The sequence below is a fragment of the Diadema antillarum genome, unplaced genomic scaffold, assembly GCF_040938485.1.
Source record: "Diadema antillarum isolate AM-2024a unplaced genomic scaffold, OU_Dant_1.0 seq00000728_RagTag, whole genome shotgun sequence".
Lineage (NCBI taxonomy): Eukaryota > Metazoa > Echinodermata > Echinoidea > Diadematoida > Diadematidae > Diadema > Diadema antillarum.
The window spans coordinates 326,044-346,540 of NW_027271630.1; the positions used below are offsets into that span (position 1 = coordinate 326,044).

General features: G+C 38.2%; 1 protein-coding gene across 1 annotated transcript; it reads left to right on the plus strand.

Annotated features, from left to right (window-relative positions):
* The first annotated feature begins 1,272 nt into the window (after positions 1-1,272).
* On the plus strand, positions 1,273-15,134 carry LOC139738181 (DNA polymerase kappa-like). The gene is made up of 11 exons (XM_071648841.1): positions 1,273-1,394; positions 1,644-1,755; positions 3,419-3,571; positions 4,239-4,902; positions 5,498-5,622; positions 6,457-6,623; positions 7,564-7,693; positions 10,699-10,870; positions 11,238-12,017; positions 13,791-13,875; positions 15,016-15,134. The coding sequence occupies exons 1-11, from the start codon at positions 1,273-1,275 to the stop codon at positions 15,116-15,118; spliced, it is 2,613 nt and encodes an 870-aa protein (XP_071504942.1). The 3' UTR covers positions 15,119-15,134.
* The last annotated feature ends 5,363 nt before the right edge of the window (positions 15,135-20,497 follow it).

A 20,497-nucleotide genomic window follows, 5' to 3' on the forward strand; every position in this document is an offset into this window, starting at 1 on the left:
AAAAGGTCAAGTGAAAGTGCTAAATTGCACTTTTTCCTCCATATCTCGAAAGTAACTCAAGGTATCATCATGAAACTTACATATTTATGCATGTTCAACCTAACAGTGATTCTCTTTGGAACTGTGAGGTCAAAGGTCAAAGACCAGGTTTAGATAATGCTATTTTCCCATTTGATACTGAAATTATACTTTTTCTCAATACCTTGAAAATTACTCAATGCATAAACTTATAAAAGGGTCAAAAGTCAAGTAAAAATCATCAATTCCCCAAATACCTGCACTCTTACATTTTAATCATTCATCCAATTGAACCTAGTTCTAGGAAAGTGAACATTCAGCACATTTGTGTCAAACCTGTCATTTTAATATTTTGCCAATTGTGTGAAACTGTCATCACACATTGTCAAGACATTGTGCTATAGACCTATTAGGAGAACCATGCATTATGGCGGAGGCATATCAGTAGCCGTAGCGATATATCTAGTTTTTCATGTTCTGATTAACAAACGTTTGGAATTCTTATCATTTCAGACTGACCAGAACCCTAACCCTAACCCTAACGTCATAATAAGAACTATATTTCATTGTTGGATTAATGAACGTTTGGAATAACGGTAAAATGTTCGTAATAACAAACCCTATTTCAGCTAACGGACATTCAAGTGTATCAGAATCTGTGTGTTTTGTAACAAAGAACTTTTGGAACAATAAAATGAACCTTATTTAATCTTAGATTATTGTATTACAATAATGGAAGTTCCCCTCAGAAACTATGCATGACACATGGAGTGAACAGTGCTGTGAAGCGTTTGCCCATGCAGAGATGCTCTATAAATGCTTCATCCGCTATGTATTTTTGAAAGCGATCCGCATTTCGTCATAATGGAGCACATTTCTTTTGTCTTTCTTTGTCAGTGGCGCTCGGAAAAGAAATGAAAATTCCGCCATAACTGTGTTCGTTATAAGCGAATTTTGTACCATAGACTATAGGCCTAATGGCAATAATTTTGGAACCAGAAGTTGTACTTCGTTATAACGAAATTTCGTTATAACTGTGTTCGTTGTAACGGGAGTGCACTGTATACCGATGACAAATCATTGTTATCATCAGTTACCATCGTTTTTATCACCATCTAATTTCTGTCCTTTTCACCCGTAGTACAAGTTCTACATGTTTTATGAGTTTTTACCTGCCCTTCTTAGGCAGATTTTTTATTCAATATTTGTTTTTCTGAATCGCGTGCAGGCTGTGCTCAAGGAGCAGACGGGGGAATGTCCAAGCCCCCAGAGGACAGGTTACCAAGCATGGAACTCAATACTCACAAAGCTGGAATGGAGGGCCTAGACAAGGAGAAGATCAACAAAATCATTATGGAGGCATCAAAGGGATCAAAGTAAGACCTCGTCATTCATCATTCCTGTCATTGAGGGAAATTTTCTCTTCACTTAAACAAGTTTTGAAGCTGTGGCTTGGTAATGGAAATATCTGATGTTAGTCATCGAGAAACACCAAATGATGTGTCCAGATGTGACTGAATGATGTGTGAATGTCGATTGTTCAGTGTTGGCTTTCTACTCTATGTGTTCAGAAATTGAAAATGCTAACAGCAACATTGTCATCGATGTGTAATATGTCGTAACAGGTTCTATGAGAATCAGAAGAAGCGAGACCAGCAGAATAGTGAAAGGGTTGCCAGGATGATGGCCAAACTTGCTACCTTGACTGATGCAGAGAAGAAAGCAGCACTTCGACAGGTATGTCAGACCAATTAACCCGTTGAGGACAGACTGATTTTGTGATAACACGCATTTCCCATAGACACCTGCCCAAGTATTCTTTGGACTCGTCTTCAATGGGTTAAGCTACTATGAACACCTAAGGGTTCTATTGTGAAGAGTGTTAGTCAAATGCAGTGGTTCACAGGTACTTCATAGACATAAAATATATTTTCCTGTAATTGTGTACCTATACTGTAAGACGAGGAATGTTTGCATGCGTTTTAATGGCCTGAATTTCGCCAGGGCCAAGGTTCGCAAAATTAAGATGCATGTGAAAGTTCTTGTCTACACTTTATGCATTAGATGTTAGAGGCAACTCATGAAAATTTCATGACGCAATAAAGGCCGTCGCCTCCAATTCGCGAAAATTTCATGCTGCGAAAATATCATGTTTTATGTCTGGTGCCCAGTATGATACATGCCCTAAAAGGGAATTAAAAGTTTTCTTTATATCATTGTCCTGTGACATTTATTTCACATTTTTGTAGTCATCTTATTTAGCAATGGCAATACCAAATCTTTACAAAACTTACTGATATGTTTTACCAATATTTCTGCATTTACTCAACCCACATATATGTATTTGGGTTTCATTCCCCTTTATTTCGCTTCATTCGCCAATTGGCGTTCATGCTGGAGTGCTGTGTTTGCCGATTGGCACAGAATCTAGGAACTGATATACAAATGACGCACAGGTTTGAGTGTGTCAGTCGGAATTGTGTGCATAAGATAACTATGGAATGCTTAACCCACGAGGCGAAGCTAAGTGGATTTAGGCTAAATTCCATAGTTACCGCGTGCACACTATATTCCGCCTGACGCACGAAAAGACATGTGCGTCATCTGTGTTATAGAATGGGTAATTTTCTTGCCAAAAATCCATTTTTCTATCATGTTACCTGATGACAAATTTACTTGAATGCATTTCCTTTTGGCTTGCCATAGACAAGAGCCGGATAATCAGTAAATACTGGATGCATGATTTTTTTTCAAAACCATGCATCCAGTATTTTACTGGATGCATGATTTTTTAGCCAATAGGCGTCTCGTACTGAGTGTGCGAACCTTTGTTACAAGTGCGCGATAACATGTTTACCACTGTGACTCAACGTGCGGCCAGTACAAAATCAACACATAGCTCTCGATAATGAGATTGCAGGATTCTCGCTACCCACTCTATAATTGTCGATGAATAGAGATTAATTCCTATTGTGTTGCCTTGGCCTTTCTATTGGACTGAGGCACAGTGCTACAACTGAGTGGATTTTCATACTTTACAACTAAGTTAAGTTTTAGGGGTAACTGAATGCTGATGAAATAGCTTGGCAAGTTATGCTATCAAAGTGCCTGGGCATGTAAAGGGTTGATATCATGTTCATCCCATTGCATGGAAGAATCCTGCTGTGTCTTGTATGATTGTGAATCCTGTGTGAATTCCATAATGTAGTAGAGATTGGGGTAACCAAAATTATGCTTATTGAGACTCCACCTCCTGTCTACCTGTGTGTCAGGTCCAATAAGATGTGTTGAATCAACAAAATGAGCATTTTAGTGAAAATAGGTACATATGTATCCATACCATGGTTTACTTATATGCAAACCTAGTCATGTCTGTGCCATGTCTGTGTCAATCTTACAGGCAGACCAGTCGGTGATGGAGCTTGAGGCGAGTCGAGACCTGTCCCGGACCATTGTACACTTGGACATGGACATGTTTTATGCTGCTGTGGAGATGAGGGATGACCCAAGCCTGAAGGAGAAACCAATGGCCGTTGGAGGAATGGGCATGTTGGTATGTTCATCCCACACAGAGTAGTAGTGCAATGTTTGCAGCTCCTCCTTCAACAGGCAAGCCAATTTTCAAAAAAATGTTAGTTCTACTAGGGATCTTGGCATCAATATCCCACGTGTTAAAATCTGCACTTACTTTGCAAGAAGGAATAATTATCTTGCGCCTTCTTTGTCATAGTTGTTATTGATTATTTGGATGTAGGGGTACACTGTGGGTGTTTCACTGCCCCCTCTGGTTTTAGCATAGCAAAAAGAAAAAAAGAAAAAAAAAGCCCAGCCTAATTGGGATTAAGCCATGTCAGGAATATTTCACATTCCACCCCTATCTTTTTAATTCAGTCTGGATTGATGTGGTGTGATACATTGTGTGAAGTAGATTTGGACAGGAGCAGGTTGTTCTCATTTCTCTCCCTCATCTTCCAATAAGGAATACATGTGATAGTTTATGTGTCTTCCGTCAAAATTATGCAAACCTTATTCAATTTTGAGTAGCAACATCTGTCCATATGCTATACATAACTCAAAGTTATTGCGCTTTGTTTGGAATAGCTTGAGATACAACATGTAAAATTCATATACATGTACTCCTATACCAAGATTATTGTCTATCAATGTGCTTCACTCTCAGCGTGCTGTACTCCTTGTGCCATTGTTGATTTCACATTCAGTCAACTTCAAACTACAAGGCTCGCCGGTTTGGAGTAAGAGCCGCAATGCCAGGATTCATTGGGAAGAAGCTTTGTCCAGAGCTGATGATCGTCCCCCCACACTATGACAAGTATAAGGCTGTGAGCTATGAGGTCAGGGAAATTCTGGCAGAGTATGACCCAAACTTTGCCCCAATGAGCCTTGATGAAGCTTACTTTGATCTGACAGAATATTTGAGACAACGGCAGACAATAAGTATTGAGGAGAGGACATTTCCTTACCGACGACCAGACTCCTGTGACCAAGACTGTGTGGATTTACGTAAAGACCTAGTGACAGGTGATCACAACAGTATTCATGAATTCCGAAATAAAACAGATGATGGAGAAATGACTGCATTGCCAGCAGAGACTGATGAAGAAACTGTGGGAGATGGATCATGCCAACAGGAATTACAAAGGACAACTCCTCTGGACACCTTTCATTCTTCCAATAAATCTCTAGTCAATATAAAAGATGATACAGGGATGTCATCAGGCAAAGAGGGACCAGGTGATGCTGCTGAGGAAGGACAGCAATCCTCTGAAGAGCAGAAATATGAAACCTTTGGGCTGACAGCTGAGGAAGTTGTGAGAGAAATCCGATTCCGGATTGAGCAAAAGACACAGCTCACAGCCAGTGCAGGTACAAGAGCTATTTCGAAACATTTATTTACATGATACATGTATCTACAAATCAAAAGTTATCAGTACTTATTCTTTAGTTTGATGATGTGATGAACCTGTACTTGTTCTTCACAGATATTTGTACAAAAAGGTACATATGTGTAACTATCATGGCAAAGGTCCATTACTATCAAACATTTTAATCATGTATGGATGTAAGGTGTAGCAGTCACCAGACAGTAGTCTACGTCTCACTTTTGCCCTCTTTGCCCCTAGCATGTGGGTCCATCATGCAGATCAATGAGAAAATCTGCCTGCAAATTAGGTTCCAGATGTCGTCTTGACAGATATCTACAATTTGGATGTTCTTTGTATCATGCTTGAATCTGGTTTTCTGAAAGGAATATCATGTCAGTACACATGTAGTTCTTCATACCAGAATATCTCTGCCTACATTTGTTTGACAGGAAATTTCTTTTTTTTTTCTTTTTTTTTGTGCAGATGGTTTTTAACAATATGCATATTGCAAGATGTACAGTTGTATTCTGCTGCCGAAATCTTATGAAGTTTAACAACTCTCTCTTTTTTCATCCTTTGATACTTTCAAATGTCAGGCATTGCGCCAAACTGCATGTTAGCCAAGGTGTGTTCAGACAGGAACAAACCTAATGGCCAGTATACAATCCAACCAACCCGAGAAGCTGTCATGGATTTCATCAAGGACTTACCAATCAGAAAGGCGAGTTTTGAATTGCATCGTAAATGCTACCAGACCTTGTATTTCCTATGATTTAATACTACAAGGGACTTCCAGTAAAAAGTTCTTATATCGAACCATTCTCTCACCTCACATTTCCGTGATTTTGTTTCCTTACATTACGAATGTTAGATATACATGTAGTAGATTAATACATGGAGTTGAACTTTAAAGCAGTTTTGATAAAAGTTGGTGAAACCATGAGAACTCAAATGGTTAGAAAAGGAAATTGGTTTCATACGAAACCCAACCAATGTTTTATATTGGTAGTTTATCTGTCTGGCTGTGACATACAGCATACACAGAGTGCTATAAGCATGCAAATACCCATTTTACTTTCACAACCATTGTTTGCCCTGCTTCCAAAAGGTGCTCGAGATTTTATCAAGTGCATTATGGAAAAGTTTTGTAATTAGATTTGTAGCTATCATTGTTGTGTTCCCTGTGTCTCAATTATCCCAGACAGTGATGTAGTTAGACAGTAATACTCACTCTCAGTATGTGATATCTTGCATTTTATCTAATTAACCCATTAAGTCCTGGGGTAATTTTTGCTGCTGAAATGATCATTGTATGATGCTCAAAATCAGAAAATAGAAGTACAATAAACTGCCAGTTTCAGAGAGAAATATCAGCTTGAATTTATGAAATGAGTGTTGCAATTTAAGAATCTTAATATGAATATGTGTATTTACAGTCTTTTGATTATCTGCAGCCGAAGTTGCGGACAGTGTATGATCAAATAGGTTCCAAAAGAGAAGTTTTTATTGTAATTATTTTTCTAATTAATTGGTTCCTTCACTGACTTACCTTCAGATATCTGGAATAGGAAAGGTGACAGAGAGGATGGTGAGTGCCCTGGGCATCCAGACCTGTACAGATCTCTACCAGCAGAGGGCGCTTCTAAATCTTCTGTTCTCGTCAATCTCCTCACACCATTTTCTGCGAGTCAGCCTTGGCCTTGGTGCCTCTCATATAGAAAAGTACAGTCTATTTGTTTTGTTGTTGTTGTTTTTTTTGCTTAATTGCTTGTTTGTTTTCTGACTTGCTTTTTTTATTCCAACTAGAGATGCAAATTTAATTCACTTGAGTTGACAGTGTGTAACAAATAATCAATCCCAGTAAATACATCTGTTGAAAAAAAAGAAGAAGAGAAAACAAAATATTTTTAGACTTTTGTATTTTGTTTAGGCTTTACATGAAATATACCTCACGACTCATGACATATTTGTATGTTATTTGTTGACAGGGAAATGGAGAAGAGTGTTTTAGTTTCTTCAGCAACAACGACAGCAAGGGCATTAGTCCCTGATGCTTGAATTTGTATCACATTCCTTAGCTGACAGAGTATTCTTCTTAGTCCTTTCTTATTTTGTATGTCTGTTTGATCAGAAATAAATAGGAATTTGCATTTATAATGAATATCAACAGTTGGCCATTGTTCATGGAGCAAATATCTGCTCCCTCAGACCCGCTTGAGCTTATCATCATATCTCAAAAATTGACCAATGATCAACAGAGCAAAGAAACACGGCAGACAGAGCACTGTAGTAAATGGGATTGCCTCTCCTTGACATGCCATGGTAGCTTTATTTTTAGGGTAAGACGGCTAGGATTTGGACAGGACAGCACTTAACTGATTATCTGGCAATTAAAAAAAAATGGATTTTCACCGAAATTTGAGATAAAAGGTCTTGTCACCCCAGCAACATTATGTCATGCAAGTGGCACTCAAACTGACAATCTGCAATGGCCTGACATCACACTGGCTATTAAGAGATCAAACACTTTTCTGAGCTGGAGGTAAGTCAAAAAAAATAGTGATGGGTGTATGATAATCACAGTAAATCAATCAATTCATGTTATCTGAGCAGTGAGTTAGGTTATTAATGTATTGGATTTTGATCAATTTCTTCTGTTCAGTGATGGTGAGAGAAAGAGTATCAGTACGGAGAGAACCTTCCGAGAGATCAGTGTCCCAAGTGATCTCTACAACAAGTGTTGGGAACTCTGTGAGGCACTGGATAGAGACCTGAAAAGGAAACGTATCATGGTGAGATTACTAGCTGATTTAGACTTTGCTCAAAAACTGTATTATCTACAATAGCCGGATTCACACGTACAAAATAGGGGATGACCATCGCGCTCCATATCTCGAGATTTTTTGCAACCGTTCACACGTACAGAATTATCCCACTAATTGTCGATTGAGAGAACAGCCAAACCTGCAAACTGGGTCACACAGCGCGCTTCACTGCCTGAGCTTCTCTTTGGCCATTGTTTTTTTTGCACGTCAGTGGTGTGGTTCGCGCGCTGGTGTTGTTGCGCCAAAGAGGTTAAGGACCTCTTTGCAGAGGCCTCGCTGTTGTGATGTGCGCATTACATGATGGGATATAAAACCTTGAGATTCTAAACCTGACCGTTCACATGTACCGGTGCTGGGCAAATTAGCGCAAGATTTCTTGGGATTAGAATCGCGATGCTGATCGCGCTACTTTTCGAGTTTTTTGTGTCCACACATGCAAAAAACTCAAGATACTGATTGCGATGCAAATCTCAAGATTTGTATCCCGCTAATTGGTGTACGTGTGAACCCCTCTATTGTGATTTTTTTTTTTTTTTTTTTTAATGAGTTGGGAATGTAGATCAGCCACACCCCTAAGCATATCCTGCATTTGTCATTTCAAAGAATGTTATGTATCATCATATTCTCAGGGATATCCTACATTTATGAATATACACGTATCTTGATTCAAAAGAAACTTCATCAAAGTTGATCATATCCTACTGTATGTGTACAAGAGGGTACTTTAGATTTAGCAGTGTTGTAAGCAGCTGCGATTGTGGCAATGGCTTCACATTTGTCTGACACTGACAACATTTCTTGACAGATTTTAGTCAATTTCAGTATGCACATGTAGCATTAAAAAATTGAGCCGCATATGATATTTTATGGTAGAGCGATTGCATGTTCCACCTTTATACTCAGAAAGGTTGATTTTTTAGGGTGTGCTTGCGTGGGCTCTACTAGCCATATTTCTGGACTAATTTTGTTCCAGTTTTTATACCCCTGCCACACATAGTGTGAAGGGGGTATATAGGAATTCTCACGATATTGGTCGGGCGGGCAGTCGGGCGGTCTGTTGCAAAATCTTGTGTTGCGAACTCCTCCTACAGTTTTGAAGTGATTTAGATGAAACTTAGGGTAAATGATGATATTGAGGTATAGATGTGCAAGACATGTTTTTTGTGTTTGTTGGACAATGCGTTGCCATGGTAACCATAATTTTACCCGAAACCTTGTGGATGGAATAACTTCCATAGTATTTAAGCAATCTATTTCAAAATTGGTATCTACACTGTATGATGATCTATAAGTGTAGTTATGCAAGACACTCTTTGTGCTTGTACTTGACGAAGTGTTGCCATGGTAACCCCATGTTTTCTTCGAAATCTTGTGGAGTGAACAACTTCCACAGTTTTGAAGCAATTGAAATCAAAGTTGGTAGGCATTATGGCCTTGAGGCATAGATGTGGAACACATAATTTTTGTGTTTGTCGGACAAAGCGTTGCCATGGTAACCATAATTTTACCAAAACCTTGTGGATTGAATACCTTCCACATCATTCAAGCAATTAAGGTCAAATTTAGTATGTATGATGATCGGGAGGTGTAGTTATGCAAGACACCAATGTGTTTGTTTAAGGGAAATGTGTTGCCATGGTAACCACTCATTTTTGTATTAAAATAAACCAATCAAGCTATGAAGGTCAAATTTGGTGTGTATGATGGTCTTTAAGTGTAGTGATGCTGGGGGAAAGCATGTTTCCATTTGCTGTAAGTTTTATACTCAGTGTCAACTCTGTAATTGTACAGTAAACTAAAATTATTCTGTTTCCAATTCGACAAATGCACAAACTTGGTATTAACGTTATTGCCCTCATGACATCACATACTATAAAGCAACACTAGGGGTGGGGGTGTTAATCACCTTCAGTGATAATTCTAGATTTTACAGATGTTAATCATAGTGTAATTTGAACCCCTATAATTTTTGGTAATGCTGCCCACAATATTTAACCTTTTACAGGGTAAAATGCAGCCACCATGTTATACTTTTTGCATGTGCTCTACCTTGCACATATCTCATTCAATTTCCTTCAAAATTGTATTGGAGGTGCATTAGACCAAAACTTAGACCCCTTATACATTTTGGTGATGCTGCCCCCAGTGTTCCACATTTTATAGGGTCAAAGGTCATGTTGTGATTTGTGTCCTGTGTGCACCATAAAGGTGGCATTTCATGACATTGAAATTTTGTACTAGGTGGTATGATTTATTTTATTCAAATTCGATGTGGATCAGCCGCCTGTAACTTATAGGGTATTGATCTCCCTTGTGCTGTCTTTACATGTATATGGAAAATGATGTTTTGCATGTCTCCTTGTCTGCACTCTTCTGACCACATTTTTAGACAAATTTCATTCAAGTTTTGGGCAGAGTTGTATCAGCAACTGCCATTTTTTTTTATTTGTGTGTGTGTGTGTGTGTGTGTGCATTTCCTTTTTTTTCTGAGGCTGCCATCAACTGTCAAGCATGGGCTTAAAATGGCAGACTCATGCATTTTTTTCCTCTCTTAAACTCAAACTAAGCATATCATTGTCTTTGTTCAAGTACTGTAAGATTATCATGATCACTGTATACTTACTCTAAACTCATTCTGTAGATTTTTGTTCAAATACATGTACTTTTGGTGTTAACTCATGTTTGATTTTTATGGGAAATTGCAGAAATGATATAAAACTGAACAAACTGAACAGATCCTAGTTTGTTTGATTTTTTAATGAGTTTCTATTGTATATAGCCTTGAACTCCCATGTTGTATTTTTGTCATTGTACTTTTCGCAAGAAGACGAGCAGAATTTTAGATTCCTGCTCACAGAGACATGTTAAAGGGCTTGATATGAACCATCTATAGTTGGAAAACATTATGGAAAAATTGATGACAGGAAGCTTTCTGTGATGGTGCAAATGTCCTATCCTTCTTTCCCTCTCAGGGCAAGACGGTGACCATTAAACTGAAGAAGGTGAATTTTGAGGTGAAGACTCGTGCCTCATCCCTGAAGAGTCCAGTAGGGTCAGCCAAAGAGATCTTCCCTGTTGCCAAGGAGTTGCTAAAGACAGAGATCAAGGCCTGCCATCCACAACCTCTTCGGCTCAGATTGATGGGTAATATATCACCTCTGTTACACTCAGTTTTATTGTTCATTAATCTTCATTAATCACTGACCCATCAGAAATTTAACAAATGAGAATTCTGCCTGTAATCGACCATGAATTTTGTACCCTTTGTAGACTGAAGGGCAATGTCAACTTTCACTTGAATTCTTCTTGTGTGTACCGCTGGTTTGGTCAAGGTAAAGTTAAATGGTCCTCCAAATGTAAAGTTGTGTTACCAAATTTTCAAAGGAATCCTCATCTTTACTGTGTCATGAATAAGTGCAAATCTGCAATGTGGAGACACAATATGGCAGCTCTTGTCTTCAAATCCAATATAGTTGGCAACAGTTTTTTTCTTTTGTCATCTTCATGACAGGAGTGAGGTTGTCAAGCCTACAAGAAGCCAGCAAGGAATCCAGGAGTAGACAGGGAACCCTTTTGGACCTATTCAGCAAAAAGCAAAACCTCAAAAATTCCTCTCAGACCACTATCACCAAAGACCTCTTAGACAAAAACACTAGCACTGCTGTTGATAGTAATGATGATGATGATGATGCATTACCCTCTCATGAAATGATTGGTGGAGGAAAGAATGCCATCGCTCAAGGATGTTCAAGCCATGTACTTCAGGCAAAAGAAGGACATTCAGACTCCAGCAATGGTGCAAAAGATTCCAGAAGACAAGACTCTTCAGTCTCTGATGATGCTTTGAGTCATGCACCTTGTAGCACAGTTGATGGAAAAACCTCAGAAGAGCAACAGCTCCTGACCAGCAAGATTCCCACCAGGAGTGAATCAAGAGAATGTCACACCTCAAAATCACCTGAACATGAAAACTCTACAAGGACTTCAGATGTTTCTCAGTCACAAAGGCACCATATTGATGGTGACAGCTCAGAGCACTTGGCAGAAACCAATGGCAAAGCATATGACACTTGGATTGAAACTGAATGTGTTGCAGCAAAGCAGATATCTGAACATCATCCTGGTCGTGTTGCAGACTTTGTATCAGAAGTTGACCAAAATTTGACTCCCATGCAGTCTTTCGTCTGCCCCATCTGTGGTATGACAAAGGAGTACCCAAGCTTGGTTGCATTCAACCATCACATTGATGTCTGCCTGAGCAATTCAGCCATAAAAGAGATACTGCAAAAAGGTAAGAAATCAACTCTAAATGTTTAAATATCAACTTTGAATTGTGAGCTTCGAAATTTGGGCACAATGGTGAAATTGTTCGTGGAGAGAGTGCTGACAAATTCTAAGAAAATAAATATTTTTTACTGCTGACAGATGCTAAGCATGCCCAATGTATGTAGCTTTCATCTTCACCTATGTGTTTTTGTTCAGTGAAACAAATGCTGTGATAGATTGTGTGGGAGTAATATTCTCATTTCTGTAAGCTTTACTCAATTCTGTAAGCTTTACTTTGTCCTTGCTATTTGTCATCACATGAAGCAAAACAACATATTATAATTCATTTGTCTTTTGTAGAGGCACTTTCCACTGAAGTAGCAGACATTGGTGTCAACTGGGAGCTATCTAAACTCCAGTATAAAATATTGAAAAAGCAGTACTACTTTTGCTATTGGCATGCTTCCACTATATTGCATTATTCTCCCCATAGGACTACAGTACATCTTGACACTGTAAGACTAGTGTCACACGATTGGCAAGACATTTAAATGACATGTTTGAAAGTTTGATGGCACAACCCCAAAACGTTTTGAGTGGTTATATGTACTTTCCTTCAACCAAATTTCATGTGGATGGTACAATTATTTCAAAGAGCAGTTATTTGGGAATTTTTAAAAAGTTTAGAAATAGAACTTGTGGCACACTATTTAGGTACAATTTTGTCGATTTTTGACCTCATGACCATATGACCATTTTCAGCAGAGAAGCCTTAGATGATAAAACGTGTGCTACATCTCCAAAAGCTTGAGTAAGTTTAGAGATATAGGGGAATTAGTAAAATGGTAGCATTATGTATTTACCTTTGACACCTCACCCTTGACCTTTATGCTTTGACCTTTTATTTTATGTCCCCATACATGTAAACTTTGAAAATACATGTGCATACACTTGTAAGTACTAAGTTTCATGGAGATGCTTAAGCCACTTAAGAAACATGACGAACCAATGAAATTTCTGTGATAGCATTATTCTAGCATTTTAACCTGATTATTCTAGCATTTTAACCCAACTATAGACCCTTGACCTTTGGCCCCAGACCCGAAACTTCCCAAAAGAATCATTACCAGGCAATATGTGTATAGTATGTACTACTAAAGTTTCATGAAGATACCTTGAACCATTTCAGAGCTATGGAGGAGAAAAAAGATATTTTAGCATTTTCACTTTACCTTTGACCATTGACCCCAAGGCCCATCTTTTTCTGAAGAGAATCTTTATATACACTGTATAAAGATTCTTGTCAGAAAAGTGTTGTTTCAATATATAGTAATAATTGTATGTATGAAAATGCCTTCTGCCATTGCAGAGATACATCGTACAAGGGAATCGTAAAATTTAGAAATTGACCATGACCTATGACCTTTGGTGCATGCACCCACAAGTTGATACGCTCAGCTCAGGTCAGGTACATATGCCAGGTTTCATGTCGATTCCTCAAATGGATCTACAGATACACTGTTCACAAAAGGACAGGCAGACAGACAACTTGAAAGCACAATTCTGTCTGAGACACTTTGTGGCAGAGTCATACAAAAATCTTAACCAATAGTTATGGAAACCTGGTGGGTCCTATGCAAATTACACATATAGACCTACAAGAAAAGACTTGTGCTAATCTTGTTAGAAAAGGGTTGATTGTGTGGTCCACATTGGCAGTTTAGATCGATGAAGATCAGAAATATGGTTCCAAGTAGATGCATGTCACAGCAACCTCCTACTTTACTTTTTCACACAGATCATACGGCAACTCCCAGCTCCTCATCTAGTTTTCATCACAAACCAAGCAGGCCCAGCCCTCAGAGGAAATCTGCTCAAAAAAGGTACTGTTTGTGAACAAGTCAAGAGAGAGAGGGATAAATTTGCGTCACCATGTCTAACAAACTTACGGGAATCTCATTACAAGGGCCACAGAATGTTTTTTTGCATGGGGGGTTGTTTCCTGCAGTATAATGAGGTCGTTTGGTCTGGCTAGTTAATCTTGTTATATCTGGACTCTCCTACTATTCTTAACTTGGAACACACTCACAAATGTACACTGAGTGAGCATGGTCTGCAATGACCCAGTCACAAACATGTACAAAGTACCACCCAATACTGAAGAATAGGAAAAGCGGCAACAAAGTGCTACATGTATTCTCGCAAAAAAAACAAAAAACACCAAAACAGAACAAAAAACCCAACCTAAAATTGATTTATTTTGAAACTTGTTGTCAAATGTTATAGATTCAGCAATAGTCCGGTCACAGATGGGACCTGCCTTACATTATGTTGTTATCCACTAAGCCTATCACAGCTCATATAGTACAGAGCACACATGTACAGTTATGTATGTGCGGCTTGTCAGTGGAAAAAGTCACATACTGTAACAGTGATAATGCAGAAGAATGTTAGGAATGGTTCAAATCCAACAGTAATGCACTGGTTATTAAAAGACACATGGTTTTGTCACAGTGCATCATGGTTTTGTCTTCTGTTTCATTTGAGACCAGAAGTTTTCCTTGTTATACAATGTACCTGCACAAATTTGTCTTTGCTTTTCTGCCCTTACATGACCTTGCACGGACCTGGCAGTTTACTCTGTTTAAAGCAGATTTTTCTAGCTTGGCTACTGTGTCATGGTACTCCCCTATAATCACTTTCTTTTCTAATGAACAACAACAACAGCAACAAAAAGAAACAACACTGAAATGAGAGAATTCAGCTCATGTATATCATCTTACGTTGTCATTATTACACTGCATATGTATTTTAATTGATGCTAGCAATTTGTCTACAGTTCAGATAAATGCCCTGTAAGCTCTACATTTTGTCCTTTTGAAATACAGCATAGTGATTACACAACAAACACTCAACACATCGCTGGCCGGCTTACCTTGTCTTGTTATTTGTGCTCCTGCAGGTTGAATAGCAGCCTTTTCCTGTACCTACAGTTGTATTTTATTTATTACCTTTCTCTGCAGAACTCTTCCCACATCCTCTTCCTCCAACAAGAAACGAAAGTCTGAGCCCCACCACAGCAGAACCTTGCATCACTTCTTCCAGCAACATCCCAAGAACCAGTGAAAGTGGTGGCAGCTAACAAGCAAAAAATAAAAAATAGGAAAAAGAAATAGATAAACAAAAAAAAAGGCCTTCAGTGCAACTTTTTGGTGCCACTTGTGGGTTTCTTCAGCTGACAAGCAAAGCAAAATAAAACAAAACAAAAAACAAGATCTTACGTGCAGTTCTTTTCTACCACTTCCAGGTGTCATCAGCAGGCAAAAAAAAAGAGGAAAAAAAGCCATTTGGTACAAGTTCCAGTCGGCTCCGGCAATCAGCAATCGACATCGACTAACAAGCAAAACAATAAAAGCTTAACCACATTTTCTGGCACCACTTCTGGGGTAAAAAAAGTGGGGGCCAAGTGGTTAGACTCCATGTGTTCCTATGTATTATGCAAAAAAACAGTGGGGGAGCTGAGCCCTCCGGTTGCGCCAGCCCTGCTTCATACCACCAGTCCATTGAACAGTGCTTTCCCCGTGTTCACTTATATATGCGTAGATATTATTTTCAGTCTGTAATTCGTACAGTTTCCAGAGTTTTATTAAGACCAAACAAAGACAATCTCACATTGTCTTCAGATTGAAGATTGGTGGTAGGGAGATTTTACATTCCTTGAAGGTTAGGCCTTTTAGAGCAAGATACATTGTAGCATTAGACTAAAACACCACTGTATCAACCTGACCCAAATCAACTGTATTTTGTCTTTTGTTGATGTAGGTATTAGTAAAGAATTTAACCACATTTTTAATTTTGAGTGGTTGGTTTAGGGCCACTGCTCTTGTAATTATCAGATATTCTTCAGGATAAAATTTACCCTCAAGGCTGCTCTTTTTCTCATCTTAGGTTCTATGCACTTCTACACATGTTTGAACTTCGAGTACAGTGTACAAAGTTACATGTACTACAATGTACATGTATGTACTTGAATGTTATGCTCCACAGTACTCACCCTATAATTGAGAATTGCTTTTTTTTATTGCTGAATCAGCACCACAAACCAGTTTAGCAGGACATATTTTGGCTAAACACTTCCATTGTCCCTCATTGTCTCAAAATGATAACTACACTCTTTATAGAAACAATCATAGGGATTTCATTTCTCTCCCAGAATGGTTATTTACTAACCAATGCCAGATAGACTATGTCAATTACATGGCTAAACTTTTGCAGTTTGGCAGTGGGACATTTTGCTGCCGGTCATAACAAGCACTGTCTGCTTCTACTTAAATGCACTTCTACGTACCACCGCTTCAATACAAGGATGGCAAGTCACCTTCCCCACGTACAGTCCCTACTATCTCCTTCTGTACAATGTATCTGTACACATGTACATGTATGTATACATGCAGGGGCGGATCCAGGAATTCTGTAAGGGGGGGGGGGGGGGGGGGAGGGGCGCAACTAATATCCATGGTGCCACTTCCTGGTTTCATTTCATTCTTTTTTTTACGACAAATAAGGGGGGGGGGGCGTGCGCTGGTTGCGCCCCCTCTGGATCCCTCACTGTACATGTATGTATGTATTGTGTATATTTGTGGATGTGTTTGTGTAAAATGAAGAGATAGAAAGAGAAAGAAAGAAAGAAGGGATTATCAGAGAAAGAATATGAAAACTAATGCATTCAGGTTAGCAGTATTGATGTGTATTGTGAAGTCTGAGGATCATCGGTTTGTCCAATGGTGCATTTGCCCAAACTATAAGGCTGCTACAGTGGCTATATTGTTTCTGGGTGTCGTAGCACAGTGTACTTGTCACCATAGATATCAATGGCTAAAATGACTGTGCATGGTTTAGTGCAATGTCGTTACACTGGGTTTCATTTGGGGTGATATACATGGACTTTACCAACCACCTCTTAAGGAGGAGCCCCACTTGAAAGGAGAAAAACTTGTCTCCCAACCCATCCTAATTCTGTGGAGGCCACTGTGTTCTATTTTGCCAAGTTTATAGTATAGATTTACAACTTGCAGTGTTTGCACAATAAACAGTGGCCCATGGCCTCTATGATTAGAGATGACAAACATTTGCAAAGAGGAGAATTAGATTGTTGTCTTGATTTATTACTTTTAGCATTATGAAAGTCCCTTTTGCTTTTTAAATACACACTTTGCTGTGATGTATGTGTGCAATTTATGACAAAGCCAGTATATATGTATGTAGCTGCCATTACTCAGAAATAGCCAAAAGTAACAACTCGCAGAAGGCCTCTATACATTGTAATTAGGTTTGAAGGCACTTCAAATATATTTCAGATAAACATGCTGACACGAGTAAACTTGTATAGCATGGCATTTCAATGTTTCAAGATTTGTGAAGATGGTGTAATTTTTAAGTTATGACCCCCCCCCCCCCCCAACACACACACACATACACCAGCACAAAATGTCTCACAATGCATGCATAGTAATGGGTTATGGGGAGGGGGTAATTTGCAAGATGTAATAATTTTGTAATAATGTACCAAGGAGTGACATCTCATATGCTTAGCCTTTGTCTTAATATTAAGTTTTTATACCATACAAGCATAAATACAGCCATGTAATAATCAATCACAGATGGTCAACTCAGGCTGCCACTTCACACAGTTTATGCATTTCTCTTGAGGGAATTTTAGAGCTCGGTAAGATGAACAAGCATTGGTCTTTAGTCATTATGATGGGAGTTGACAGTACAAATAAAATTTTGAGGACCAAAAACAATGGTTGGGTGGTACAATGCCTATGTACACTGTACACTGAAAACTTGCCAAGCTTCAAGATTTTGATTTAATTTGATCATAACATGTGTATTGATTTTGATACTGAAATAGAGATATGGCAAAGATGAATGATATATTATGATACTGGTTGTTGACTGACAGCAGCTGCAAGATTTGTTTATTGTTTCACTGTCACAATTTTATATGATTACAACAGTAAGCAAATATATATAGTCTACAAACATGCTTCTTTATTTCTGTCTTGTTTTCTTTAATGAAATGTGTACCACTTACTAGGAGTGTAACGTATCAATTTTCACATAACATCCTATAGAGGAGAGAAAAAACTTTTTATTACACTGTATAATGACTGTATATTTTACAGAAATAGTAATAGTACATAATACATAATACAGGGGTACTCATAACACGCCAATTCCACATAGCTAACGTGCTCAAAGCGCAATAGAAGTAACTTATGAAATACAAAAATCCTTACACAAACATGCACATGAAAATGAATGACACAATAATGATGATGAAAAAAAAAATCATAATGTACAATTCTACTGGAAAATGGTTACAAACAAATAAGTCTTGAGGGCAATTTAAAGGAGTCAACATTCGAAATGTAATGGATAGCTTGAGGCAACTGATTCCACAGGTAAGGTCCAGCATGTGCAAATGACCGATCCCCCCCCATGATTTCTTCGTTTTTGGAACAACACGCAATCTACAATCGGATGACCTTAAACATCTGGGAGGATTATAAAATGTCAGCAAATTAACATTGTACTCTTGGGCAGATCCGTACACAATTACAATTATAACCTGCATCTAGGCACCAAGTAGTAATGAAAAGCAAGGAGATTACAAAACTGTCACCACAAATTCATGTCAAAGACAGTAATCATCAAATGATGGTCTGATAATATCCTGCTAAGCACAGGAGTCACTTCCTGGTGTGTGATTAAAAACTTATGACACTCTAATAAAATATAATGGCAAATATGCTGGATATAGGCCAAGCTGGGTTTAAAAATGGATCATGACCATCTCAAAGCCACAGTGCCCACTCTAAAGGTGCCATCAGCTGGCCTCCAGATTGCAGTTGCATGAATGCCGTCAGCTTCAACTTAAACTCAAGCAGTGCTAGTGGTATAGGAGGCAAGTGAAACTGAAAGCAAAGAACTTAAAGGTCCAGTATACCTTTGGGAGCAATGATTTTAAAACAATTTCAAGATCTCACATTTGATGCATATGTGTAGGTCTGTTGTATCACAAAACATCCTACCATATAAAATTTTTGCAATAAAGCCTAAAATATAAGAAGATATCTGTATTTTTCTTAATAAACCATAACTGTAGACAGTGTGGTCTGGAAACATTTTTATTACAACTATTGTTTACATTTTGTGTATTTAACAATGCTTAACCCTATTTTAACTGGGGCTATCTGAGACCAAGTTTTTACTGGGGGGGGGGGGGGGGGGGGGGGGGGGTCAATTTGACCCCCACCCCCCCCCCCCCCCCCCCCTTCAGATCTCAACCACCGATCGTGCGATCGCCGAAAAATTTTGCCTGAAGAAAGAGCTGGATGTCAACTATACGATTACATGGTCATATTAAAGAAAAATATTGGCTTTCTATTTTTAAATTAATTATGCAAATTTACGCATGAAATCATATTTTCACACAAAACTCCATTAAAATGACTGAAGGATCCGTAAATTTTTGTGTCAGAGTTCCTCGAGACAGTTTTTTTTTTCTTGTAAAAAAATAGCAAAATCAAAATCAATTTCTTTTTATTCTTATTGTTTTTTTAATTTCTTATGTATTTTGTTTTTTCGACCTTTTGTTTTCTATTGTTTTTTGCCAAAATTTGTTGCAGGCACTTTTTCAAGCTTATCTACATTAGAATTGATTAATTTCAATGGTTAAAAGTGGAAATAATCCAATTTATATCAATGTAACAAAAAAACACAATTTGCATTGGATTTGCACACGATATCATGAATTTGAGCCGTTTTTGGGTTGACATGCATATGCAAAACATAACGTACCTTCAGAACAGTGTACCCGGACGTCGCAAATTTGGTCTCAAAATATGCGGGAGACTTAAACGAAAAAAGTCATGAAATTTGCACCATAATTCTGCAATGCGAGAAGGCGTCTTCATGAGACTTCTTGACCTTTCTCCCCCGAAGTCTCGCTCAACTTTGAGAACAAACTGAATTTACAACATCCACACATACCGTTGCGAAGCCATACCGAATTTTGTAACTGTATGTCACGCCAAAACGGGCACAATTTTGTGATTTTGTGTACATTCCCTATGACAACAATGCTCTGTTCTGAAACTCGTGAAAACCTGTCTATTCTTATTATTTATCACTTTGATTGATTTCATACTAATTATGGTAGAAAAGTGGTCACTGACAATTTCCATTGAAAAAACAAAAATTGAAAACAAGGAAATAAGTAATAAAATCCAAAATCAGTAAATATAGAAGAGTTGAAATGACTTACGATGTACAATTGTTACACAAACCAAAAAGGTAGACTCTCAATTCTTTTAAGTGTTTCACAGGCTAAAATAAGATCTTAAGGGCTTAATTTGCATAAATAATTAAAATTAGAAATTGATAATTTCAAACAAAAAAATTAAGTCACAATCTTGTAGATTATGATGTGGGTGTCCA